Below are 26296 nucleotides of genomic sequence, written 5' to 3'. Positions count from 1 at the left end.
AACTTGAAGATCGAAATGCGTTAGGTCTGTGTTTGACTGTGTTTTACTGACATACGAGGAAAGAAATGTTCCCTTTTTATGGTGTTTTAATTACCTTGAGCTTTGTTTAATAAATGGTTCATTTAATATATATATTTGGTTCTTTTGTGTCTAGGATGTCGCAACAGGTTCTCACCAGTTTTTCAGGATGAGTTTTTTGTTTTCCCTTCTTTTCTGTTGCCCATCTGGAGGCTAACAAATGAAGAGAAACTGTTTCATTGAGCAATTTAGATCCAATTTTTCTACTTGGGCAAGTTGGGTCACCAAGTTCAGTTGTGGAAATTCCTGCCCAGGAGTCCACCTTCCAAAGCAGGCACTTGCTCCAGGGGAACTGTAGTCTAGAGACCACAGAATGACAGAGTTGGGAGGGTCCTACAGGGTCATCTAGTCCAACCCCCTGCACAATGCAGGAACTCACAACTACCTGCCCACCCACGTTGACACCAATTTCATGCCCAAGCGATCCCTCCAGCATCCATGATATCACCATGAGGTCTGGGAATCTTGAGCTATTATAATAATTGTGGCATAGCTTGCTAATGACCTTGATCTCAATACAGACCCTAATTGTTGGTAGGGAGATCTCAAAGTCAAATTTCGTTGCATGCAAAACTAAGGAAGGGCTCCTGTTGTCCAAAACAGCACAGCCGGCTTCTTCATCTTATTTTGCTTTTTACCACATTGGCTGACCAAGTGATCTTTCTGGGCTGATATTGCTTAGATAGGCCCGTTGATATTATACAAGAAGATCTGAACTATAAGAAATTATGCCTCGACACGGAAGGTAGAGAAAGAAGGACTTCTCCCCCTTTCTCACAGTGGAAGAACTTGTAGGCATGCCGTGAAACGAAGGAGCAGGAGGCCCAGAACAGAGAAAAACAAGTCCTTCTTCACCCAAAGAGTCATGGACCTGTGGGATTCCCTGCCACAAGAAGTGGTGGTGGCTACGAGCCTAGACAGCTTCAAGAGGGGATTGGATGAACATCTGGAGCAGCGGCCCATCAGTGGCTGTCAGGCACAAGGTATAGTGGAAACGCTTGTTCTGGGGCCCTGATCAGGGGTAGTCAAACTACGGCCCTCCAGATGTCCATGGACTACAATTCCCATGAGCCCCTGCCAGCATTCGCTGGTAGGGGCTCATGGGAAATGTCATCCATGGACATCTGGAGGGCCGCAGTTTGACTACCCCTGCATCTAGATTCTTGGTGTTTGAGGGACAACAGAGATAGGACTTCTGGAATTCTAGTCCCCCTGATGGACCTTCTGATGAACCCCTGGGCTTTGGCCACTGTGTGACACAGGGTGATAGACTGGATGAGCCAATGGCCTGATCCAACAGGGCTCTTCTTAGGTTCTCATGTGCTCTGTGAGTTTTGCCACTCTTTCACATCTGGCATGTCCATAGCCCATGAGCGCCTCTTGCAGCAGGGAGTTCCACGAGGTGTATGAGCCAAGCATTTCCCTTTTGTCTGTTTCGAATCCATGACCAAGGAGGTCTCGGGACCCTCCCTGCTGTCCGCCGCATTCCCCCCCCCTCCCCAACTTGATCTTGACCTTTCCTCACCAGCAATGTCGCACATCTCTGCGTCGGTGGCGTTGGCTAAGGCCTCTTCCAGTTCCGGTTCCAGCGTGATCTGTTCCTCCTTGGGGATCTCTCGCTTGGGGTTCTTTGGAATGAAGGGCTTTCCTGCCGGCAGGGACACAAGGGCAACCATCAGCATCAGAGCGGCAAAGGGGCCCGGAGCACCATGGGCAGTCACATGTCAGACCTTCTCCCCCGGCTGCCAACCAGACCTCCCAGAAATACATACAATCTCCGGACTCCGGAGACCAGTTCCCCCGGAGAAAATAGCCGCTTTGAAACACGGACTGTGCGACATTATACCTCCAAGCCCCAAATTTTGTCCCCCACCCTGCTATCCCCAAATCTCTTGAAGTCTTCCAACCTGTTGGCAACCCTTCTCCAGAGTCGCAGACCCTCAATAATTGGAGATGCTTACTTCTGAATTAAGATTGGAGGCATGCCAAACGCTTACATCCCCAAATGTTTGGATTTAGAGTGCACATGGCTAAGATTTTGCCCATCCTCACTGAAGGCCTGTGGTTCAGTGTGAGAAATGGCATTTCTAGGGTGCGACAACCAGGGGCAGGCCTGGTTGGGGGGGGTGAGGAAGCTGGGCATGCCCCCACCCCTATGTCACCGAGCCCCACCCTGCCTATTCCCACCTCCCCCAGGTCACTAAGCTCCACCTGTCCTGGGCAGCAAATACTCTAGGTACGCCACTGTGAGTCACTATTCTGGGTGTCAGCAGACAAATTCAGGCTTGTGACTCATCCAGAGATGCAACAGGTATCCCCCTCTGCAGACATAATTCCACTGCCACACTGCACTGGGAAGGGGTGAGCAAACCAATCTCCCAGGCAGAGCTGTTCGTTCCACTCCAGCAAGGGCTGAGAGGAAGGACGGAAGACCAGTATAGATATGCACGCAGGGAAGCGCCAGTCTGCCTCCTCTGAGGGTGGCTAATGTGATCTGAAAGGAGCTTTACTTTAGTTTTCTATGGCCATTTTCTCTTTAACGTTCTGCTTTCCCAGTTTGGGAATTAATACACATCAAGTCTAGAAACTTGCTTCAAAACTGAACGTCAATTTTTTTTTTTTGAAATCTGAAGCAGCCTCATTTCCCACTGCCGAATCTACCCCTTCCGTCTGTCGGGCCGCCACCAGAGCCCCCTCAAAATGGACTCCAGTCCAGCGGTGGCCGAGAGGGAGCCACAGACGGCCTGACCTTTAGGGAACGTTCTGTCTCTGCCTGGCTTCCCAGTTCCTAATTGCCGTCAGGGAAGGAGGCCGAGCTGCCCTTTGCAAAGTGGCGACAGTCCCCAGCTCTTCCCTCCGTTCCGGCACAAGGAGACGCCAACGAGAGCGTGGGAACCATGCCGGCCAAGGAGGGAAAAGGGCAGCCCTGGGGAGGCCGTCCCCACCTTCCTTTTCAGCTGGCCAGCCGGAGGCACCTGTTGGTTCTAATCAGGTCTGCTTGGGATATCCTGCCAAGGCCTGGCAGCTAAAGGCCTGGAGCACAATTTCTCAGCCAGGGGTTCCTGAAGGGTTTCTTGACGGCCCTGGAAGGGTTTCCCGAATGGGTGGGAGTTCGTTAATTTTTAAGATATTTCTTAAATGTATTAAACGTTTATCAGTGATATGACTATATACGGTAATGTGGGCCTGGAAGGGGAGGGGCCCTGGGGAGGCCTGTTCTCGGCTCTTTTTCCCAACCACATTCTGCACCCTCACGCCACTTCTAGGGTTTCTCAAAGCCTGAAGAAGGTTTCAGGGGTTTCTCAACTGTAAAAAAGTTGAGGAAGGCTGGTCTAGAGGAACAGAACTTCCTGGGCCCAGCTGGGCCGCAGTAAAGGTAAAGGTAAAGGTATCCCCTGGGCAAGCACCGAGTCATGTCTGACCCTTGGGGTGACGCCCTCCAGCGTTTTCATGGCAGACTCCATACGGGGTGGTTTGCCAGTGCCTTCCCCAGTCATTACCGTCTACCCCCCAGCAAGCTGGGTCCTCATTTTACCCACCTCGGAAGGATGGAAGGCTGAGTCAACCTTGAGCCGGCTGCTGGGATTGAACTCCCAGCCTTATGGGCAAAGCTTTCAGACGGCTGCCTTACCACTCTGCGCCACAAGAGGCTCTACTGTGGGCCACAGTAGGTCCCTGTATATTGTTCCCATGCAAACAAGTAAAAGAAGGAGATGAATTGGTTCTTAGATGCCGCTTTTTTCTACCTGAAAGAGTCAAAGAGGCTTCCAGTCGCCTTCCCTTTCCTCTCCCCACAACAGACACCCTGTGAGTGAGAGGAGGCTGAGAGAGCCCTGAGATTACTGAAGAAGAAGAGTTGGTTCTTATATGTCGCTTTTCTCTACCCAAAAGAGTCTCAAAGCGGCTTCCAATTGGCTTCCCTTTCCTCTCGCCACAACAGACACCCTGTGAGAGAGGTGAGGCTGAGGGAGCTCTGACAGAACTGCTTTGTGAGAATAGCTCTAACAGGACTGTGACGATCCCAAGATCAGCCAGCTGGTTGCATGTGGGGGAGCGGAGAATCAAACCCGACTTGCCAGATTAGAAGTCCACACTCCTAACCACAACACCAAGCTTGCGGTGGAAGTGTGTGTGTGGGCAACATGGAGATATCCCACTCCTTCCCATAAGCCTTGCCAGGACAAAGTGGAGCTGAACCTGGGACAGCGCTCCTTTGCCATAGCTGAGCAGAGCAGTTACAGAGCAAACAGAGCTCCTTGCAAGACCTCAGCTCCTGTGGCAGCCCACAGAGCTCCTTGCAAGACCTCAGCTCCTGTGGCAGCCCACAGAGCTCCTTGCAAGACCTCAGCTCCTGTGGCAGCAGACTGAGCTCCTCCTGACCCTTCCTCTGGCAGCAAGACAGAATTCTGGTAAATGTGCAGCAGCCATACCAGGAAGAACTCTATAATCCCCCTTGAGCCGGTGGCAGCACCAAAGACTGAAAGGCATCTGCTTCATGGAAGAGGCACGAAAGGAAGGCGGCAGGCTGCCGAAAAGAGCCACCAGCTTTTCTGACTCAGGTCCCTGGAACCAGGAGGCGGTCTGGAAGGTCAAAGCTGCGGAGCTCAAGGGGGCTGACTCAGAAGCGAGGCCCCCTGATCTCAGCCCAGCTTGTTGTCAAATCCACAGGCAGGCTCTTCAGGGAGGGGGGGGGGGGAGGCAAGCGAAGTGCCATTCCAAGAGATCTCGCAAGCCCTTTCAAGGGGCGCTGGGAGTCCCTTTGTGGGTCCGGACATCTGAGCTACTTTCCTGGCTGTTTCGAATGCTCATCGAGCTGCAGGCAGGGCTAAATATAATCCCTGCCCTCAGTCCCACCCCAGTCCTGGGCCTGAAAGCAGGCTAGGTTTTGGCAACGTCCCGGAAGAGTTCTCGCCTCCGGCCACCTTGGGGCACAGCTGGTCCTGAGGACCTCCTGGCATGGGGCGTGTGGTAGAAGGAGCTTTCTTGGGCCTGTGAACCCCATTCCACCATGCCCATTCCTAGGGGTCCCCAACTCCAGGAGAAGCTTGCCTCTGTCTCTTTCCCTCCCTCTCTCTCTAGGGCAGGGGTAGTCAACCTGTGGTCCTCCAGATGTCCATAGACTACAATTCCCATGAGCCCCTGCTAGTGAACGCTGGCAGAGGCTCATGGGAATTGCAGTCCATGGACATCTGGAGGGCCGCAGGTTGACTACCCCTGCTCTAGGGTAACGTCACCACCACTGCCTGACCTGTGTACGAATTGCCCACTGGGAGGGTCAGGACTCCCAGCATCCCTTCCCAGGCCTAAGTCCTTGCCTCTGTGTCGCCCACTGCCCAGATCCTGGCCACCACAGGGATAGTTTTCTGCCAGGTCCACCCCTGGAGGACTAGCTGCCTGCCAGCTACCAGCCATCTGCATTTTCATGCAGCTCCCCTTTGCAATAGTGTATCTGGGACAGGTGAGGTCATAGAAGCCTAGAGTTGGAAGGGACCATGTAGGCCATCTAGTCCAGCCCCCTGCTCAATGCAGCATTTGCCTCAAGCATCCTTCAAGCATCTCTGTCCTGCTGCTGCTTGAAGATGGTCAGCTCCCCCTCACTGGCAGTCTATGTGGTACAAAGAACCACTACCAGCATCAAAAGTTATAAAGTATTTATTTTTAAAAAAATGTTTACAAGCATACTTTTCACACAGCACCAGGCTGAGCAAGGAACTCAAACAAACTGGTAAAATGCACATCTTCTGTCTTTCTCGCTATACATGTCCTTGTTGTTGTTAGGTGCGAAGTCATGTCCGACCTATCGCGACCCTATGGACAATCATCCTCCAGGCCTTCCTGTCCTCTACCGTTCCCCAGTAGAGGAATACATGTCCTACCAAGTATTAAAGAGTAGGACAGGCTCCTTTAGATTAAGAAGTTACTGATTTCTACTGAGTTTTCATTACCTGCCAGGGGTTCATGGGAATTGTAGTCTATGGGCTTTTGGAGAGGCACAGTTTGGCCATCCGTGCCTTGGTGTCCTGGTTAGGAGCGGAAGCTTCTAACCTGGTGAGCCTGGTTCAATTCCCCCCCTCCTCCACATGCAGCCAGCTGGGTGACCCGTCAAAGCACTGATAAAGCTGTTCTGAGTGAGCAGTAATATCAGGACTCCCCTCCCTCACAGGGTGTCTGTTGTGGGGAGAGGAAAGGGAAGGTGAGTGTAAACCGCTTTGAGACTCCTTTGGGTAGAGAAAAGCAGCATCTAAGAACCAACTTTTCATCTTCTTCAGTAATCTCAGGGCTCCGTCAGCCTCCCCTCCCTCACAGGGTGTCTGTTGTGGGGAGAGGAAAGGGAAGGCGAATGGAAGCCGCTTTGAGACTCCTTTGGGTAGAGAAAAGCGGCATCTAAGAACCAACTCTTCTTCTTCTTCAGTAATATCAGGGCTCCCTCAGCCTCCCCTCCCGCACAGGGTGTCTGCTGTCAGGAGAGGAAAGGGAAGGCTCCTTGTAGAGAAAAGTGGCATATAAGAGCCAACTCTTCTTCTTTTTCTTATGCCGTTCTCTGCACCAGTTCACATACTGCCCCACGGAGCCCCACAGCTCAGTCTCTCAAGTGGGCAGAAAGAAAGCCGACTTGGCCTGTTCTTAGCCTTCTGCAGCAGGCCGATCTACATGAACTCATAGGGTTGCCAGCCTCCAGGTGGGGCCTGGAGATCTCCCAGAATTCCAACCGATCTCCAGACAACAAAGATCAGTTTCCCCTGAAGGAACCAGCCGCTTTGGAAGGGGGAGTCTAGGGCATCACACCCTGCTGCGCTCCAATTCCTGCCCAATCTCCGTCCTCTACAGGCTCCACCTCCCAAAATTTCCAAGAATTTCAGGACCCAGAGTTGGCAACCCAAAGAAATTGGCACCCAACCCAGGGCTGAGACCCATGCAGCTGTCAAGGGCACCGTCAGGGTGACTATGTGGCAGCAGAGATGCCAACCTCCAGGTGGGACCTGGGAATCCAGGTGACTGAGATCAGTTCCCCCAGAGGAAATGGCTGCTCAGAACATGGACCACATGGCGTCATCCCCCACTGAAGCCCCTCCCCTCCCCAACCCCGCCCCTCTGCAGGCTCCACCCCCAAGCTCTCTGGCAAACCCAGCTGGAGACGACCGGCAGCCTCCCAGTTACCTTTCTTCTCGCCAGTGAAGGGCACCAGGTCTTCACGCTCCTTCGCCTCCAGCGCCTGCTTCTCCAGGTGCTGCATGAGGGCATCCCGATCCAGCGGCCCCGTAGGGCTCTTCTTGGTCTGGTCTCGCTGGCGAAGCCCAGCCGGCAGGAGGACATTCTAGGGGGCAAAGCAGAATGGGGGAGAGCAGAGGGGGGCTGGTGAGGGACTCCTCAAAATGGCTGCCGCAGGAGGCCGAACCAAACTCAAAATGGCTGCCTCAGGAGGTGGAGCCAAGTCTGAAATGGCTGCCAGGAGGTGGAGCCAAGTCTGAAATGGCTGCCTCAGGAGGTGGAACCAAACCCAAAATGGCTGCCTCAGGAGGTAGAACCAAACCCAAAATGGCTGCCTCAGGAGGTAGAAACTGTAGAGATTTAGTTACGTAAGTGTTGGCAAACAACGCTACGTAGGTGTTGGCAAACCACACCCCCCATAAGCTATACCTCTACCTCCTAAACCACACCTGTGCACCAAACTTCTTCCAATCACCTCCAGGTTTTCTTAGATTTGCCATATATGGCACAGCAGCTAGAAATGCCAATCCCGTTAGAACACAAGGCTTGGGTTTTTCTTTGTTCGTACTTTCTGACGAAACTATAAATAAAGAAGTGCCTTCTGATCTTCAGGCTTCTTTCACCAGACTCCTGCCTTGTGTCGTTTATCATACCGTCTCCCGAGAAGAACCAAATCCAAAATGGCTGCCTCAGGAGGTAGAACCAAACCCAAAATGGCTGCCTCAGGAGGTTCAACCAAACCCAAAATGGCTGCCTCAGGAGGTAGAACCAAACCCAAAATGGCTGCCTCAGGAGGTTCAACCAAACCCAAAATGGCTGCCTCAGGAGTTGGAATCAAATCCAAAATGGCTGCCAAAGCAGATGGAGCCAAGGCCAAAATGAATGCCCCAAAAGGCAAAGCCAATCCCCAAATGGCTGCGACAGAAGGTAGAGCCAAGTGTAACCCTGAGACCACTAGAGGGGGGTAAAGAGTTGGGGTATTCCTTATAAGGAAGAAAAGGCGCAATTTCCTCAGAAGGATCAGAGGCCTGAAGCTGCAGGGAGAAAGAAGCCTTCTCCCCTCAGAGGCACTCTTTTGTATGAAAACTATCTATTAATATTTTAGGTAAGGAGTCCTGCCTTCCCTCTGAATGAAAAGATAGCAGAGACTTCTGTGAAGAAAAGATCTTCCAACTTCTTTAAGTGCTTCTTTAAGATACTGCCTGGACCGAAGTCAGAAAGACTGAGGCCCTGGTCGGCCCAAAGACAGGAGGCCTGAATTGTTAACTCTGTTGAAGTTTACATAAAGTGTAAGGGGACCAGATTTTAACATTGGTAAAGTGGGACATCATTGACCAGGGGGGTTCTTGATTAAAAATTTGGTCTATATGTGAACTCTCTCCCTTCTTCAATACAAAAAAAGAAATTCTTTTTCACATTAGTCAAACTGATAAGGTTTCACAAGCCCGAAATGAATGCCACAGGAGACAAAGCCAAGTCCAAAATGGCTGCCCGAGAAAGTAATGCCAAACCAAAAATGGCTGCCACAGAAGGTGGAGCCTAACCAAAAAGGGCTGCCACAGAAGGCGAAGCCAAGTCCAAAATGACTGCCAGAGAAGGTAATGCCAAATCAAATATGGCTGCCACAGAAGGTGGAGCCAAGTCCAAAATGAATGCCACAGCCAAATGGAATACTGCTTTGAGAAGGAAATGGAACAACAGGCTGATTAAGGAAATCCCAATGCTTACCACTCCTCTTGATCCTACAGTAGAAAACCATTTATTTGAATGAAGGCAGCCAATGATAAGCCCTGCCTAACAGTGGCCCTACCCATTCAGTCAGCCTCACAGGAAGTCATGGTGGGCACCGTGTTGGGCAGGGGTAGTCAAACTGCGGCCCTCCAGATGTCCATGGACTACAATTCCCAGGAGCCCCTGCCAGCGAATGCTGGCAGGGGCTCCTGGGAATTGTAATCCATGGACATCTGGAGGGCCGCAGTTTGACTACCCCTGGTGTAGAATATGGATTGGATGCATATCTGTGTACACACCTACCCAGGGCCCTTCCCCTTCCCACCCACCCCAAGGTCCATCATTGGCCATTTTGGGAGGGGTGGGTGGGTCAACATAAGCGTACATGGTCATGAAGCCCTGGGTTAGGTGTTACTCAATGGCTTCAGGCAACAAAAAATATCACCTACAATGTACAAAATGAACCCATCCATTTGGGTTGACTGAGGTCAGTGTTGGCTCCTCTGACCAGCAGCTGACTCCCCAAGATTGCAGGCTGAAGCCTTCCCTTCCCTGATCCTTGAAACTGGACATGTCAGGGAAAACAGGAGTCTTGGAGCAACCAGATGTTACGGAAGCTTTTGTGCTAGACAGAGGTGGCCAAAGTGTGGCTCTCCAGATGTCCACGGACAACCATGACCATGATCCAGCCCACACTCCAAATGTAGCAAACCCTGAAGCAGAAAAGCCGTCTGGCAGGGGCTTCTGGGAAATGTAGTCCATGGACATCTGGAGGGCCGCAGTTTGACTACCCCTGGTGTTGGAGAACCCTGCTCCGGAGGGTGCCTTGGGCAGTCTGACGTAACAGGCTTTGCCCCTGGGCCTTTGGGGGCTGCACAGCAGAGAAGACCCCTTTGCCGGCTCCCCCAGAGACTAGCAGATGCATTTTTCACATGGGTCTCCCAGGGAAACGTCACTCGAATGCTTGTCTGTCATTCAGTAGTTCTTAAAGCCAAGGAGTTTAGCCAAAAAGTACTCCAGCAATTCTTGTCTCTATCTTTTCAGGGAATTTATATGCCATTGCTTCAGAAGCATGCTCAAGGCAGTTCACAAGTACAAAAAGCCATCCCCCAGGGAACAAAGGATGAAATGTTTATTTTATTTTCGATTATTATCCTTGGAAGTCGGATTTCAAGATTTTGGTTTTGGGAAAGTGGCCAGATGTCAAATATCTTGACATTCCAGTTTGGCACAACCTCTTACCCATTAGAGCTTGCTTCCCATCCAAATTTGGAACTCAGTGGTTGGAGAAGGACGGACTCATCACCCTCTGAGGTTGCCAACCTCTGGGTGGGGCCTAGAGACCCGGAAGGACAACTGGGCTGATTCTGCACTTGTTTATTCCGTTGTGGATCCTGCTGAATTCAGATCGATTTGAATTCGGGTCTTCCTCTATCCCCCCCCCCCAATTGAAACAGAAAGTGTTCTATACTTGATTGGGGAAGTTCAGAACAGGGAAGGGTGCCAAGTGCAGCAGGAGTCTCTTTCTTTTCTTCAACAGAGGCGGGGAGAGTATTAGAGACAGCAGAGGAAGGGGAATAAATTCAATCTCTGCTGAGAGAAGTTAGGGCTTCTGGAGCACAGTCACTTTAAGGGAAGCCTTACAACCAGGAACCAAGAAGTCTTTGAACTGACGCCCTGGCCAATCAGTGAAGACTGTTTTGCTACAGCGCTGGAGGCATGAGGCACCAAGTTAATTCGCAAAGAGCAGAGAGCTGCACGTTTACTCATGCCGTTTTTTAAAATATTGAGGCTTATATCTACCTCTGAATGGATATCGCGGGAGAAAGGTAGGGTCACCACGAATCAATCATGCATGTTGCAGAGGGGAAATTTTAAGGGCCCTGAATCAAAATGCAGATCGAATTCAATGTAGACATGAGAGATTCATTCAAACCAGTGGTGGGTAGTCTGCACGGGTAGACCTGTGCAGACTACACCCTGGTCTCCTAACTCAAGAAATAGATTCCCCTGGAGAAAATGGCAGCTCTGGAAGGTAGACCCTCTATGCCATGGTACCCTGCTCCTGTCCCTCCCCTCCCCGAGCTTCTCCTTTCCAAACTCGACTCCCAAATCTCCAGGAGTTTCCCAGCCAGGAATTGGTATCCCTACGCATGGTGCTGTCACACCCGCCCTGGTCTCACTTCGGGGTCCATTTCTTGCAGCTCCACGTCCAGCTGGGCCAGCTCCTCCGGCGAAAGTTCGTTGAGGATCTTGTCTTCATCGATGTCTCGATACTTTTCCAGCTCTTTCTGGTAGGAGGTTGTCATGGTGGGAACAGCTTCTTTGGACCTGGCAGCGCCCGCCCGATGGTGCCGGAAGAAGAGCCTGAAAGCTGGGAGGACAAGGAGGACAGCTGGTGAGTGGCTAGAAGACCTCACTGAGGATCAGCTGGAGTCGAGAACAGTGGAGGGGAAAGAGAGAGAGAAATAAAACACACAGGGGCCAGCCAGTTCCTCTGGAGGTCCAACAATGGGCAGAGATCAAGGCCTTCATATGGACATCGGGAGAACCCCATTGGATCAGACCAGTGTGGGTCCCCTGATAAGAACCTAAGGAAACCCTTGCTGGGTCAGGCCAGGGAGGGTCCCTCCAGTCCAGCCTCCCGTCTCACCCAGGGGCCAGCCAGTACCTCTGCAGGGCCAGCCACAGGGCAGAGAGGCCGAGCCCTTCCCTGAGAAGACCCTCAGAAGAGCCCTGCTGGGTCAGGCCAGGGAGGGTCCCTCCAGTCCAGCCTCCCATCTCCCCCCGGGGGCCAGCCAGTTCCTCTGCAGGGCCAGCCACAGGGCAGAGAGGCCGAGGCCTTCCCCTGAGAAGACCCTCAGAAGAGCCCTGCTGGGTCAGGCCAGGGAGGGTCCCTCCAGTCCAGCCTCCCGTCTCACCCAGGGGCCAGCCAGTTCCTCTGCAGGGCCAGCCACAGGGCAGAGAGGCCGAGGCCTTCCCCTGAGAAGACCCTCAGAAGAGCCCTGCTGGGTCAGGCCAGGGAGGGTCCCTCCAGTCCAGCCTCCCGGCTCACCCAGGGGCCAGCCAGTTCCTCTGCAGGGCCAGCCACAGGGCAGGGAGGCCGAGGCCTTCCCCTGAGAAGACCCTCAGAAGAGCCCTGCTGGGTCAGGCCAGGGAGGGTCCCTCCAGTCCAGCCTCCCGGCTCACCCAGGGGCCAGCCAGTTCCTCTGCAGGGCCAGCCACAGGGCAGGGAGGCCGAGGCCTTCCTAAGAACATGAAAAGAGCCCTGCTGGGTCAGACCAGGGGTCCATCTAGTCCAGCCTCCTGTCTCACCCAGGGGCCAGCCAGTTCCTCTTGCCTCACACACTGGTCATCCACAGGGCAGAGGGGCAGAGGCCTTCAGAAGAACCTCAGAAGAGCCCTGCTGGAACAGACCAGCTCCACCCAGTTCAGCCTCCTATCTCCAACCAGTTCCTCTGGAGGGCCAACAACAGGCAGAGCGGTCAGGACCTTCCCCTGAGCTTCCTTCCTGGCTCAGTGATTCAGAGGATTAGTGCCTCTGGATGAGGAGGTTCCTCTCAACCACTGTGTCTAATACCCATAGGATAGGTTTATCCTCTGTGAATCTTCCTAATCCCCTTTTAAAGCTATTTATTCCTGTGGTTATCACAGCATCCTCTGGCAGCAAATCCCATATTTTCATCACTCTTTCTGTGTAGAAGTCTATCCTGAACCTGCTGCCCATCAGTTTAGGAAGAGAAACTTCTTGCTGAGTCTCTCCATATGGGGAGGGAGGGAGGGAGGGGTAGGTAGGTAGGTAGGTAGGTAGGTAGGTAGGTAGGTAGGTAGGTAGGTAGATAGATAGATAGATAGATAGATAGATAGATAGATAGATAGATAGATAGATAGATAGATAGATAGATAGATAGATAGATAGATAGATAGATAGATAGATTTATTATGGTCAACGACCAGTACAAAATACAAAACAGTAAAACACTATATAAGTGATTAAAAGTTCAAAAATACTTCCTGTATTCAATAAATCCTTCCTAACCCTTATTCATATTTAGCCAGGCACTTCTACATTTAATTGCTAGTCTTGCATATTTGGCAATAATATGGGATAAATTCTTATTTTTTTCCGAAAGGAGTTCCTTTAATTTGCCTTGTCTTGAAGTAGCCCTTAAGTCAGTAAAGATGGAATACAGCAATTCCTGACACAGTTGATTATAAATACAGCAATCAAAAATCACATTTTATAAACTGAAACCGACCAAACGGAAGCAAAGCAGAAGTCCTCACAGGGCGCATTAAATGATATATTTTGTATATTACTAATGCTAAGATTGCATATTATTATTGCTGTGGTTGTTATGTGCGAAGTCGTGTCCGACCCATCGCGAACCCCTGGACAATGATCCTCCAGGCCTTCCTGTCCTCCACCATTCCCCGGAGTCCATTTAAGTTTGCTCCTACTGCTTCAGGGACTCCATCCAGCCACCTCATTCTCTGTCGCCCCCTTCTTCTTCTGCCCTCGATCCCTCCCAGCATTAGGCTCTTCTCCAGGGAGTCCTTCCTTCTCATGAGGTGGCCAAAGTATTTGAGTTTCATCTTCAGGATCTGGCCTTCTAAAGAGCAGGCAGGGCTGATCTCCTCTAGGACTGACCGTTTGTTCGCCTTGCAGTCCAAGGGACTCGCAAGAGTCTTCTCCAGCACCAGAGTTCAAAAGCCTCAATTCTTTGACGCTCGGCCTTCCTTATGGTCCAGCTTTCACAGCCATACATTGCAAATATGATTATTATCGTTTCCAATTCCCAACATTCTGTTTCTTTGTCACTTTCTAGCTTCGCACCAAGTCACCAAGTCCAGGGAATATGCAGATAAAAACAAGCGGCGTTATCAACGGATTCCCCTTAGTCCCAAAGAAGCAGCCCGGCAGGTGTCAGGCAAAGATACTGGGGTGGGAACGAAGCTAAATGGTACACATCAGAAGAGCCCTGCAGGATCAGACCAGGGAGAGCCAATCGAGACGAGCCCCCTATCCTACACTGTGGCCAACAGGTTTCTTTGCAGGGTCAGCAACAGGGCAGAGAGGCCGAGGCCTTCATAAGAACCTCAGAAGCACCCTGCTGGGTCAGACCAGGGAGGGTTCATCGAGACCAGCCCCCCATCCCACACAGGGGCCAAACAGTTCATCTGGAGGGTCAACAACAGGGCAGAGAGGCCAAGGCCTTCCCCTGCTAAGGATGTCAGAAGAACCCTGCTGGGTCAGACCAGGGCCCATCTAGTCCAGCCCCCCCCCCATCTCATGCTGTGGCCAACCAGTTCCTCTGGAAGGCCAGCAAGAGAGCAGAGAGGCTGAAGCCTTCATGAGACCCTCAGAAGAGCCCTGCTGGGTCAGGCCAGGGAGGGTCCCTCCAGTCCAGCCTCCCGTCTCACCCAGGGGCCAGCCAGTTCCTCTGCAGGGCCAGCCACAGGGCAGAGAGGCCGAGGCCTTCCCCTGAGAAGACCCTCAGAAGAGCCCTGCGGGGTCAGGACAGGGAGGGTCCCTCCAGTCCAGCCTCCCGTCTCACCCAGGGGCCAGCCAGTTTCTCTGCAGGGCCAGCCACAGGGCAGAGAGGCCGAGGCCTTCCCCTGAGAAGACCCTCAGAAGAGCCCTGCTGGGTCAGGCCAGGGAGGGTCCCTCCAGTCCAGCCTCCCGTCTCACCCAGGGGCCAGCCAGTTCCTCTGCAGGGCCAGCCACAGGGCAGAGAGGTCTTCCCCGAGAAGACCCTCAGAAGAGCCCTGCTGGGTCAGGCCAGGGAGGGTCCCTCCAGTCCAGTTTCCCTTTCTACAGGGGCCAGCCAGTTCCTCTGCAGGGCCAGCCACAGGGCAGAGAGGCCGAGGCCTTCCCCTGAGAAGACCCTCAGAAGAGCCCTGCGGGGTCAGGACAGGGAGGGTCCCTCCAGTCCAGCCTCCTGTCTCACCCAGGGGCCAGCCAGTTCCTCTGCAGGGCCAGCCACAGGACAGAGAGGTCTTCCCCTGAGAAGACCCTCAGAAGAGCCCTGATGGGTCAGGCCAGGGAGGGTCCCTCCAGTCCAGTTTCCCCTTCTACAGGGGCCAGCCAGTTCCTCTGCAGGGCCAGCCCCAGGGCAGAGAGGCCGAGGCCTTCCCCTGAGAAGACCCTCAGAAGAGCCCTGCTGGGTCAGGCCAGGGAGGGTCCCTCCAGTCCAGCCTCCCGTCTCACCCAGGGGCCAGCCAGTTCCTCTGCGGGGCCAGCCACAGGGCAGAGAGGCCGAGGCCTTCCCCTGAGAAGACCCTCAGAAGAGCCCTGCTGGGTCAGGCCAGGGAGGGTCCCTCCAGTCCAGCCTCCTGTCTCACCCAGGGGCCAGCCAGTTCCTCTGCAGGGCCAGCCACAGGGCAGAGAGGCCTCGGCCTTCCCCTGAGAAGACCCTCAGAAGAGCCCTGCTGGGTCAGGCCAGGGAGGTTCCATCTAGATCAGTCTCCCATCTCACACTGTGGTCAACCAGTTCCTCCGGAGGGCAAAAAACAAAAGGGCAGAGGGGCCAAGCCCTCCTCCTCTGAAGAACCTCTGGTTCAGCCCAGTGGGTCCATTCAGTCCTACATCCTGACTCACACAGTAGCAAAGTTCTGGAAGGCCAACGATGGGGCACAAAGGCCGAGGCCTTCCCCAGATATTGCCTCCTGGTCCTGGGTTCAGAGGTTGACTGTTAGCAGCCCCTGACATACCTCTCTTTCCTCCATGAATCTATCTGATCCTCTTTTAAAGCTGTCGATTCCGGTGGCCATCACTCCATCCTCTGGTAGCGAATGACACATTTTCACCACTCTCTGTGTAAAGTGGCATTTCCTTTTGTCCAGCCTGAACCTACTGCCCATCAGCTTCCTTGGATGCCTTTGGATACTAATATTTTGGGAGAGGGAGGAGCATTGCTCTCTCCCATGGCCGTGAATGGCTATTATTGCTGTTGTATTGGGTTGCAGGGAAGGGGGGAGGAGGCTATCTAAGGTCAGGACAATGCTGGGGAAACCACCCCATCTGGTTGGGATGGGGAGTGTGGGTCCATCGGCTTATTTGTCTTTGTTCATTTCCATTCGCCTATCTGTCCCCATCCGGGACACCCAGTTGGCTAACGGATGAGAAACACGCACAATGAAATCACACCTTAATGACATTAAAACCAAACCAGAATACATCATTCAAACTAAAAAGCTTCTGCCAGGAAAGGGTCTCTGTTGAGGTCCCTGTGGGGAGGCATGCCCCATGGAGCCCCCCCCCACTGTGTCCAATCATTTCAGGTTGCCAACCTCCAGGTGGGACCTGGAGCACTCTGAGAATTACAACTGGTGTCCAGGCAGGTCAGTTCCCCTAGAGAAAAGGGCTGTGCTGGAGGGGGATTGTAGGGCCTTGTGCCCCACTGAGGTCCCTGTCCTCCCCAAATCTCCAGGAGTCTCCCAGAGTTGGCAACTATCAACCCTAGCTCAGTTTTTCTCCCCTCACCTAATTCTATTCTCAAATCTCCAGGAATTTCCCAGGTTGAAGTTGGCATCTGTGCTCTTGGCAAGGCCGTCCTTGCAAACGGAGAGGCTCAAAGTGAACCAATGAAATTGAGGCAGAGAGGAGGATCCACTGAGTGACCCAAACAGGGAAAGGCCCCCCCTTCCCTCCAGATGGAAGCGCTCTCCAGGGCTGACTGTACCACTTCAGACTGCAGGTGTGGTAAACAGCCTCCCGCAGGGGTCTGGAGAAGAAATGTAACCTGGGTGAGCCGTTTCCAGTATTCATTTCCCCACAAGACATCCTTGAGCCCACCTGGTGCTGCCTCTGCTGGGGTTGCCAGCCTCCAGGTAAGGACTGGAGGTTCTCCTGGAACAACACCTCAACTCCAGAACGCAGAGAACAATTCCCCAGGACAAAACAATTGCTTTGGAGGGAGGGCTTAGGGCTACCAGCTCTGGATTGGGAGATACCTGGAGTTTCGGAGTGGAGCCCGGAGAAAGGGGGCTTGGGGAAGAGAGGGACGTCCATGGGGTATAATGTCCAAAGGGGTCATTTTCTCCAGGTGAATTGATCTCTATCACCCGAAGAGAGACCTCCAGGCACCACAAGGAGGTTGGCAACCCGTGCCATTCTGCCCTTCTGAGATCCTGTCTAGGGATGCCAACCTACAGGTGGGACCTGGGGATCCCCTGGAATTATAGCTCATTTCCAGTCTAGAGAGGTCAGGTCGTCTGGAGAAAATTGACACTTTGGCAAGTGGGCTGTATAAGCCTCTTGGAGCATCCATCTGTGGAAGAGGCTTCCTGCTGCTTCTCTGTGTGAGTCACTGTTCTGGCCTTGCCTCCCCGCAGCTAGGTAATTCTACTTACTTTCTGCATCGGATCATTGATTTGCCCCTGCAATGAAGTCAAATAATACAAGAGCTACTAGCTGCATCTCTGAAAGAAAAATTGCTTAGGTTTGTTTCTTTCCATTTGGGAAGTACGTGCATGATAGTTTCTTGACGTAAACCGCCCTGAGCCCTCTGTATATAAACGTAGAAGAAGGAGAGTTGGTTTTCACTGACCGAAGGAGTCTTCTCTTCCTCTCCCCACAACACCCTGTGAGATAGCTGAGGCTTAGAGAGCCCTGAGAGAACTGCTAAGTGAGAACAGCTCTAACAGGGCTGTGACTAGCTCAAGGTTACCCAGCTGCCTGCATGTAGAGGGGAATCAAACCCGGCTTGCCAGATTAAAGGCTGCCACTCTTAACCACTGTACCAAGCTGGCTCCAAGTAAATAAATAAATAATGCCCAGCGATAGGGACCTCCCTTACAGGGCTGTTGTGACGATTTCTCAAGTCATACGTGCAAAGCGCTTTGACTGCCCTAAGACCCTATAAAGTTGCAGATGTTCTTGGTCCCTCCCCAGTGTGAGATAGCTCTTGGAGAACCAGACTGGGTCTGGGAGATCTGAGTTCGAATCCCCACTCTGCCACGGAAGCTCGCTGGGTAACCTTGGGCCAATCATACCCTCCCCACCGCACCTACCTCACAGGGTCATTGTGACGATAAAACAGAGGAGGCCCCGAATGCGGTAAGCCACTGTGGGTGGCTGGGGAGAAAAGCGGGGTAGAAATGCATTCAATAAATAAAATCTATCGTAGCCCGTTTTGTGTGCTCAGGGCAAAACATTAATTGGGAGGGTCTATGTTTGCTTCTGGGGCCTTTTCATTAACTTCCCTGGGACTGACCCACTTCTCCCCCCAAAGAGGAGACACTCTCTGAAAGGAAGGTTCTCGTGGAGGGCTGGGCGGGCCCCTCCCGATCAGCTATCTCGGGGTCTGCCATGAAAGAGCCCTTGTCTCTGCCGGCTGGCGGGACGCATCACAACACACAAGAGAGGGTTGTGTGGAAGAGATAAGGGGCTGGCCCACAGCCAGACCCTCCCTGGATTGGGGCAGCCTGGAAAGGGCTTTCTCTGTGCCTCAAATGTGGGTCAAGGGAGGGAAGGTTGCTTTCCCCCTCCCAGCCCGGCCTTCGCCGTATAGGATGGGGAAGCTTTACTGGCAAGATTCCTGCCTGCTGGGCCAGCGGACAGACTTTCTCCCCCTTCCCCCACAGCTGTTGGTGCCTTTAGGCATGGGGGAAGAGGCTGAACTCAGCCTGCTCTTGGGGGGGGGGTGTTTGTGCAGCTGCCCGATGGTGGGGAATTCAACAGGGGGAGCTTGTCCTGCTGCAGGGAGGCTGTCCAAGGAAACATCTGCTGGGCAGCCATGAATGGCAGCAGAGCCCTGGAGCTGTTTGTTTCGTTTTTATTTTATTTATAGTTTAATTTATAACCCGCCACTCCCATATAGGCACATGGCCAACAAAATCGACCCACAATAAAAGCCCCATAAAACATAAAAATCAAGTAGAACATATTGGTGGCAGAGTATCCCTGCTCCCAGAAGATGCCTTACGCCTTGGGGATTTATGGGGAGTAGCGTAGGTCTTGCTCGCTCAAGGGGGAGCCCAGATCTTACACTCCCTGGCCTCAACCAAGGGCCTGGCGGAAGAGCTGCGTCTTGCAGGCCCTGTGGAAGTGTGAGAGCTCATTCCACCAGGACCTAAATGGCTCCCGGGAGCTCATTCCACCAGGACCTAAACGGCCCCGGCCCTGGCCAATCCCAGGCAAACCTCCCTGGGGCCAGAGATCTCCAGTAAGTTTGTACCCGCATGGGCAAAGCACTCTCCTAGGGGCATAAGCAGGTAAGCGGCCGCACAAATAGGTGGGACCCTGACCACAGAGAGCCTTAAAGCTAAAGGAAAGACATCTATTCAAAAGGGAGATAGCCCTGGACGTAAGGCAAACCTGTTAAAAAATAGATTTGGCTGGCCGGGGGGGGGGGGGCGTGGGAATATCCATGTTCATAGAATCATAGAGTTGGAAGGGGCCATGCAGGCCATCTAGTCCAACCCCCTGCTCAACGCAGGATCAGCCTCCAGCATCCTAAAGCATCCAAGAAAAGTGTGCATCCAACCTTTGCTTGAAGACTGTCAGTGAGGGGGAGCTCCCCACCTCCTTAGGCAGCCCCTTCCACTGCTGAACTAGACTCCTGGAATCCTAGAGTGGGAAGGGGCCATACAGGCCATCTAGTCCAACCCCTGCTCAGTGCAGGATCAGCCTCCAGCATCCAGGAGAAGGATCTGTCCAGCTGCTGCTTGAAGACGGCCAGTGAGGGGGAGCTCCCCACCTCCTTAGGCAGCCCCTTCCACTGCTGAACTAGACTCCTAGAGTGGGAAGGGCCATGCAGGCCATCTAGTCCAGCCCCCTGCTCAACGCAGGATCAGCCCTAAGCATCCTAAAGCATCCAAGAAAAGTGTGTCTCCAACCTTTGCTTGAAGACTGCCAGTGTAGACTGCCATGTTGATCTGAAGCAACTGGAACCAAGTTTTACGTTCAGTGGTACCTTTAATACCAAATTTAATTCTGGATAGAAGCTTCCAAGTCTGTGCACGCTGCCTTCAGATGCTGAGAAGTGTTTAGATGTATCCAAAGACGTGTGCAGGCACATGGGAGCCTGTACGCAGAATTAAACCAGTTGGTCTTAAAGGTGCCCCTGGACTCAAAGTTTGTCCTGTTCAAAATGTGATGCATGCAATAAAATTATCACTGGACATCAATTGCCTGCCAATGTAAGGCTACTTCTCCCCCCCCCTTTTTTTTTGATAGCATAACTGTGAGTAAACCTACAAGTATTCAGTTTTGGGCACCCCAATTGAAGAGGGATGTAGACAAACTGGAGCGTGTCCAGAGGAGGGCAACAAAGCCAGTGAGGGGTTTGGAGACCAAGATGGATGAGGAAAGGTTGGGGGAGCTTGGTCTGTTTAGCCCGGAGAGGAGACGACTAAGAGGGGGTCTGATAACCCTCTTCAAGTATTTAAAAGGCTGCCATATGGAGGATGGAGCAGAGTTGTTCTCTCTTGCCCCAGAGAGACGGACCAGAACGAATGGGATGAAATTAATTCAAAGGAAATTCCATTTAAATATCCAGAAGAAGTTCCTGACAGTCAGAGTGGTTCCTCAGTGGAACAGGCTTCCTCGGGAGGTGGTGGGTTCTCCATCTTTGGAGGTTTTTAAGCAGAGGCTGGATAGCCCTCTGACGGAGAGGCTGATTCCGTGAAGGCTCAAGGGGGTGGCAGGTGACAGTGGATGAGCAATAGGGTTGTGAGCGTCCTGCATAGTGCAGGGGGTTGGCCTAGATGACCCAGGAGGTCCCTTCCAACTCTAGGATTCTAGCCTTCCCTTTAATACAGTTTTCCCACCTGCCTTGCGGACTTCTCTATCGACTTTGAAGACCTCCTGGCGTTATAGCTCCTCCCCAGACTATCAAGATCGCTTCCCCCAGAGAAAACGGCTTTTTTGGACAGGAGGGGACTCTTGGCGTTACATCCGGTCGGGGGTGTTTCCGCTCCTGGCTTCCACCCCACAAATCTCCCGGGATTTCCCACCCTGCTGGCAGGGGCTCATGGGAATTGTAGTCCACTGACCTCTGGAGAGCCACAGTGTGGCCACCCCTGAGAATAAGGCTGTTTTGGTGGGTGCAGGACTGTACTCCACCGAAGGGGCCTGGTATGGTATTGTCCCCCACTCATTGCTTCAAGATATGACACCGTGTAAGGCGGCTTCTTTAACATAGGGTTGCCAGCCTCCAGGTGGGGCCTGGAAAACTCCAGAATTCTCCTGGGAGAATTCCCCTGGGGGAAATGGCTGCTTGGGTGGGCAGGCTCTGTCGCATCAGTTTGGAGGCCTTGGGGGTGGAGCTTGGGAAGGGGCGAGACCTCATTGGTGCATCTTGCCCTGCAGTCCGCCCTTGGAAGCAGCCATGTTCTCCAGGGGGTCTGCTCTTTGTCGCCCGGAGACTGGTTGTAATTCTGGGAATTCTCCAGGCCCTACCTGCAGATTGTCAACCCCGCCTCCTTCCTTTGGCCCAAACCCTGCCCTACGTACAATTCTCCCCCCCAAAAATCTCCAGGAATCTCCCACCCCAGAGTTGGCAGTGCTTTGAAAAACCACGAGCCAGAAAGTGTCCGTCCTTCCCTCTGCTGGAACTGCCTGGGCTGGGCTTCCCTAAGCTCTTCTCTTAGCGGGGATTTGTGCTCTGGACACCGATCCGAGGGCCTGTCCCTGCTCCAGAGGGGGCATGGAGGGAGGCCCGCCTGTGTCCTTCTCGCCAGGGGACGGCCGGCCGGCCAGCCAGGTGCTCCAATGTCGCCTGAGCACTAACAGAGCCAGCTTAGCCGGCTTTCCAAGTAGAGAGCAAGGACACCCAGCCCGTTGAGGGGACAATGGCCTCTTCCACGGATCAGGAGCCTGGCTCTTTCCCACCCACTCCCAGCCTGCAGGGACGGCCCCTTCTATAGTTCTGTGGTGATACTGGGCAGAGCGGTTGTTTCAAAGGCCATGGGGTTGTCAAACTCCAGGGGGGGCCTGGAGAACTCCTGGGAATACGCAGAGGGTCTCCTTTCTCCCAAATCTCCATGAATTTTCCAGCCTAGAGTTGGCGAGCCTGCTGGCACCAGGCAAATTCTTACCTTAGGGATGCCAGCCTCCAGGTGGAGCCTGGGGATCCCCTGGAATTCCAGCTCCTCTCCAGAATGCAGAGATCAGTTCCCCTGGAGGAAAGGGCTGCTTGGGAGGGGGGGCTCTGTGGCCTTGGACACCACTGAGGGTCAGGGATGCCAGCCTCCAGGTGGGGCCTGGGGATCCCCTGCAATTCCAGCTCCTCTCCAGACTGCAGAGATCAGTCCCCCTGGAGGAAAGGGCTGCTTGGGAGGGGGACAGAGGGATGCCAGCCTCCAGGTGGGGCCTGGGGATCCCCCGGAATTCCAGCTCCTCTCCAGACTGCAGAGATCAGTTCCCCTGGAGGAAAGGGCTGCTTGGGAGGGGGGACTCTGTGGCCTTGGACCCCACTGAGGGTCAGGGATGCCAGCCTCCAGGTGGGGCCTGGGGATCCCCCGGAATTCCAGCTCCTCTCCAGACTGCAGAGATCAGTTCCCCTGGAGAAAAGGGCTGCTTGGGAGGGGGGACTCTGTGGCCTTGGACCCCACGGAGGGTCAGGGATGCCAGCCTCCAGGTGGGGCCTGGGGATCCCCTGGAATTCCAGCTCCTCTCCAGACTGCAGAGATCAGTCCCCCTGGAGAAAAGGGCTGCTTGGGAGGGGGGACTCTGTGGCCTTGGACCCCACTGAGGGTCAGGGATGCCAGCCTCCAGGTGGGGCCTGGGGATCCCCTGGAATTCCAGCTCCTCTCCAGACTGCAGAGATCAGTCCCCCTGGAGGAAAGGGCTGCTTGGGAGGGGGACAGAGGGATGCCAGCCTCCAGGTGGGGCCTGGGGATCCCCCAGAATTCCAGCTCCTCTCCAGACTGCAGAGATCAGTTCCCCTGGAGGAAAGGGCTGCTTGGGAGGGGGGACTCTGTGGCCTTGGACCCCACTGAGGGTCAGGGATGCCAGCCTCCAGGTGGGGCCTGGGGATCCCCCGGAATTCCAGCTCCTCTCCAGACTGCAGAGATCAGTTCCCCTGGAGGAAAGGGCTGCTTGGGAGGGGGGACTCTGTGGCCTTGGACCCCACGGATGCCAGCCTCCAGGTGGGGCCTGGGGATCCCCTGGAATTCCAGCTCCTCTCCAGACTGCAGAGATCAGTCCCCCTGGAGGAAAGGGCTGCTTGGGAGGGGGACAGAGGGATGCCAGCCTCCAGGTGGGGCCTGGGGATCCCCCAGAATTCCAGCTCCTCTCCAGACTGCAGAGATCAGTTCCCCTGGAGGAAAGGGCTGCTTGGGAGGGGGACTCTGTGGCCTTGGACCCCACTGAGGGTCAGGGATGCCAGCCTCCAGGTGGGGCCTGGAGATCCCCCAGAATTCCAGCTCCTCTCCAGACTGCAGAGATCAGTTCCCCTGGAGAAAAGGGCTGCTTGGGAGGGGGACCCTGTGGCCTTGGACCCCACTGAGGGTCAGGGATGCCAGCCTCCAGGTGGGGCCTGGGGATCCCATGGAATTCCAGCTCCACTGCAGACTACAGAGATCAGTTCCCCTAGAGCAGGGGTAATCAAAGTGCGGCCCTCCAGATGTCCATGGACTACAATTCCCAGGAGCCCCTGCCAGCATTCGCTAGCAGGGGCTCCTGGGAATTGTAGTCCATGGACATCTGGAGGGCCGCAGTTTGATTACCCCAGCCCTAGAGGAAAGTCCTGCTTTGGAGGGGGGGCTCTGTGGCATACCCCAATGAGGTCCTGGTCCTCCATCCTCAGCTCTCCAAGGTTTCCCAACCAGCAACCCTGCAGAGGAAAAGAGCTCTCCACGCATGTACTAAGTGCCTAAGTTATTGTAAGTTAAGGCTGCCAACCTCCAGACGGGGACTGGAGATCTATTATTACAGCTCATCTCCAGACCACAGAGATCAGTTCTCCTGCAGCAAAAGGCTGCTTTGGAGGGTGAAGGGGGGCTCTCTGGCATCATTCCCCTGAGGTCCCTGTCCTCCCCTGACCCCATCCCCAATCTCCAGGCATATCCCACCCTGGAGCTGGCAACCCTAATTCTTTCTGCCACCTGGCATCCCCAAGGGAACCATTCTCTCTTGTCTGGAAATCAACAGTAAAAGCAGAATATCTCCTGTCAGCTCCAGGTGGAGAAGCACCAGGTGCTTTGGGGGCATGGCCTGGAGTGGGCGGTGTTCAGAATCATAGAGTTGGAAGGGACTTCCAGGGTCATCTAGTCCAGCCCCCTGCAGAATGCAGGAAATGCAGATTTGGGGAGGACAGGACCTCAATGGGTCCCATGCACATCCTCCAAAACTTCCATTTTCTCCAGGGGGTTGGATCTCTCTTGTCCGGAGATCAGGTGCATTCCCAGGAGATCTCCAGGCCCCACCTGGAGATAGATATCCATGGTGAGTTGCTGTAATATCGTTACAGAGAATGGGGAAAAGCAAATATTTAACAATGCGCACAAAGAGTGTCAAGTGCCCCATATTTACAAACACGTGCTGTCAATAAAATCCAAGCATCTCCAGGCACTGCCCCCCGCATCTCCAGGAATTTTCCAAGCCAGGGTTGGCATCCCCCCTGCCACCTCCTCCTTGGCTGCAGTTTTAAGCCCGTGGGGGCTGCAATAAGAAGCCCCTTGTTTACCTCGCTGGGTACAATCTCACATGCCGGGGAAAGCAGAGAGGAATTGGGGCCTGTGCGGGAAGCAGGGTTGCCAGTTCTGAGTTGCAAGATCCCTGGAGGCTAGGAGCAGGTTCTGGATTTGGGAAAAGCTGGGCCCTCCGAGGGATCCAATGCCACAGGAAGGAGCTCTAGGGTCTGGAGTCCTGGTCTAAATTTTGGAGATCTCCTGTCCCCACCTAGATTTTGGCAACCCTGGAAGGAGAGGACTGTGAAGACTGCTGTGAAAAAAAACATTTTGTGGTTCAAAGATCGGCTTAATCCCAAACTCTTGGGGTGCGGGGAGTCATCCGGAATCCCTTTCAGCCCCTACCCCAGCTTCCTTCAGGCCGTCTTCTACCATTGCTAGCATCACCCCGGTGGTTGTGTTTAAGCTGGGTTCGAGTCCGGGATGCTCGGGGTGTGAGCTTTTGAGAGTCAAAGCTCCCGTCAGCAGATAAGCTTCTCGCTTCTGCACATACCAAATAACACCCTTTTAATCCACTTTGACACTGGATTTGGATGCTGCCGGAAGTGGATCCGAACGGCGCTGTTTGCCACCCACGGACGCGCCCTTAAAGCTCCTCACCAGAAAATCGGGACTTGAACCTAGCTCTCCTACCCCTCTGAAATGGCCGTATTTTGTTTCTCAATCTGGCCAGCCGGCTCTGAGGAGCAGTGTAGAAGCTGTAAGGTGATCTCAAGGAGCATGTGTCCGTCCCCTGCCCCCCCCCCCCCCCGCGCTGTCATGAGTCACGGCTCAGTTCTTGGCCCCTGACGCCCCCAATCAAGGGTGTGGCTTGGGGAGCACACGCAGCAGCATAGGGCAGAGGGGCAGAATTGGTTGCCCAGGCACTGTATTTTTAAATCCCCCCCTCCCCATGTACAAAACAAACAGATTCCCTGCAAGTCAAGAACTACCAGGCAGGCGTCAACCTTGGGCGTGCTAATTTTCTACCAGCGGGGAGCTGCAGTTCTTTGCTGGTGTCTCTAGGGGGGGTGCATGTGAGAAGGGCAGCACCCACCTGCAGTCCAGGGCGGTACAGGCCTCTCCCTGCAGGACTTGACCACCTCATTTCATTGCCCTTCAGGGCCAGGCCTGAATGGGGGTTGCATGGCTGGCTGGAGGAGCAGTGATTCCCTTGTCCTCCAGCTCCCCCCTCCCCAGTCCCCAGGGACTCTGCCCCAAAGGTGGGCACAGCCCCCAGCCCCCCTTTGCTTCCTCCCCTGCCTCTGGAAACCCAAATCCCGAGAATCCGAACCGGGCTTACCTTGGGTGGGCTGTGGCAGCCGCTGGCTTTTCCTGAGCGGTGTGAACCCGGCGGGCAGGGCACCAGCGAGGCAGCCGGAGAAGTGTGTGAGATCAGCATTTTATTATTTTAGCTCTCCAGCCGGGCAGGCGGGCGGGCGGGCGGGGTGGGGGAGAGGGAGAGAGATCACATATACAGGCTCCGGCCTCAGTCGTCCACAGACCTCCAGTGGCCGTGCTCGAGAACTGCCAAGACGGGAGTGGTGCATCAGGAAGACGCTCTCTGGTTCTCCCCAGAGTCTGCATGCACGCAGGCACATTCCCAGGCATGCGCTAGGCCACCAAAACAGCGCTGCGGCAAGCTGCATGGTGTGGCCTC

General features: G+C 54.0%; 1 protein-coding gene across 1 annotated transcript in view; it reads right to left on the bottom strand.

Moving 5' to 3' along the window:
• The window catches only part of TMOD4 (tropomodulin 4), a 37583-nt gene extending 11503 nt beyond the window's left edge, over positions 1-26080 (bottom strand). Inside the window, exons 1-4 of the mRNA XM_077319737.1 lie at positions 25940-26080; positions 11202-11392; positions 7237-7393; positions 1604-1726 (exon numbers count right to left, since the gene is read on the bottom strand). Of these exons, the coding sequence (XP_077175852.1) occupies positions 1604-1726; positions 7237-7393; positions 11202-11327 (406 nt within the window). The 5' untranslated portion in view covers positions 11328-11392; positions 25940-26080. The remainder of the gene's footprint in view (positions 1-1603; positions 1727-7236; positions 7394-11201; positions 11393-25939) is intronic.
• Between the last annotated feature and the right edge of the window lie 216 nt (positions 26081-26296).

The sequence above is a fragment of the Paroedura picta genome, chromosome 1, assembly GCF_049243985.1.
Source record: "Paroedura picta isolate Pp20150507F chromosome 1, Ppicta_v3.0, whole genome shotgun sequence".
Classification (NCBI taxonomy): Eukaryota; Metazoa; Chordata; class Lepidosauria; order Squamata; family Gekkonidae; genus Paroedura; species Paroedura picta.
The sequence above is the reverse complement of the archived record's forward strand: the minus strand, read 5'-3'. Positions and strand labels throughout refer to the sequence as shown.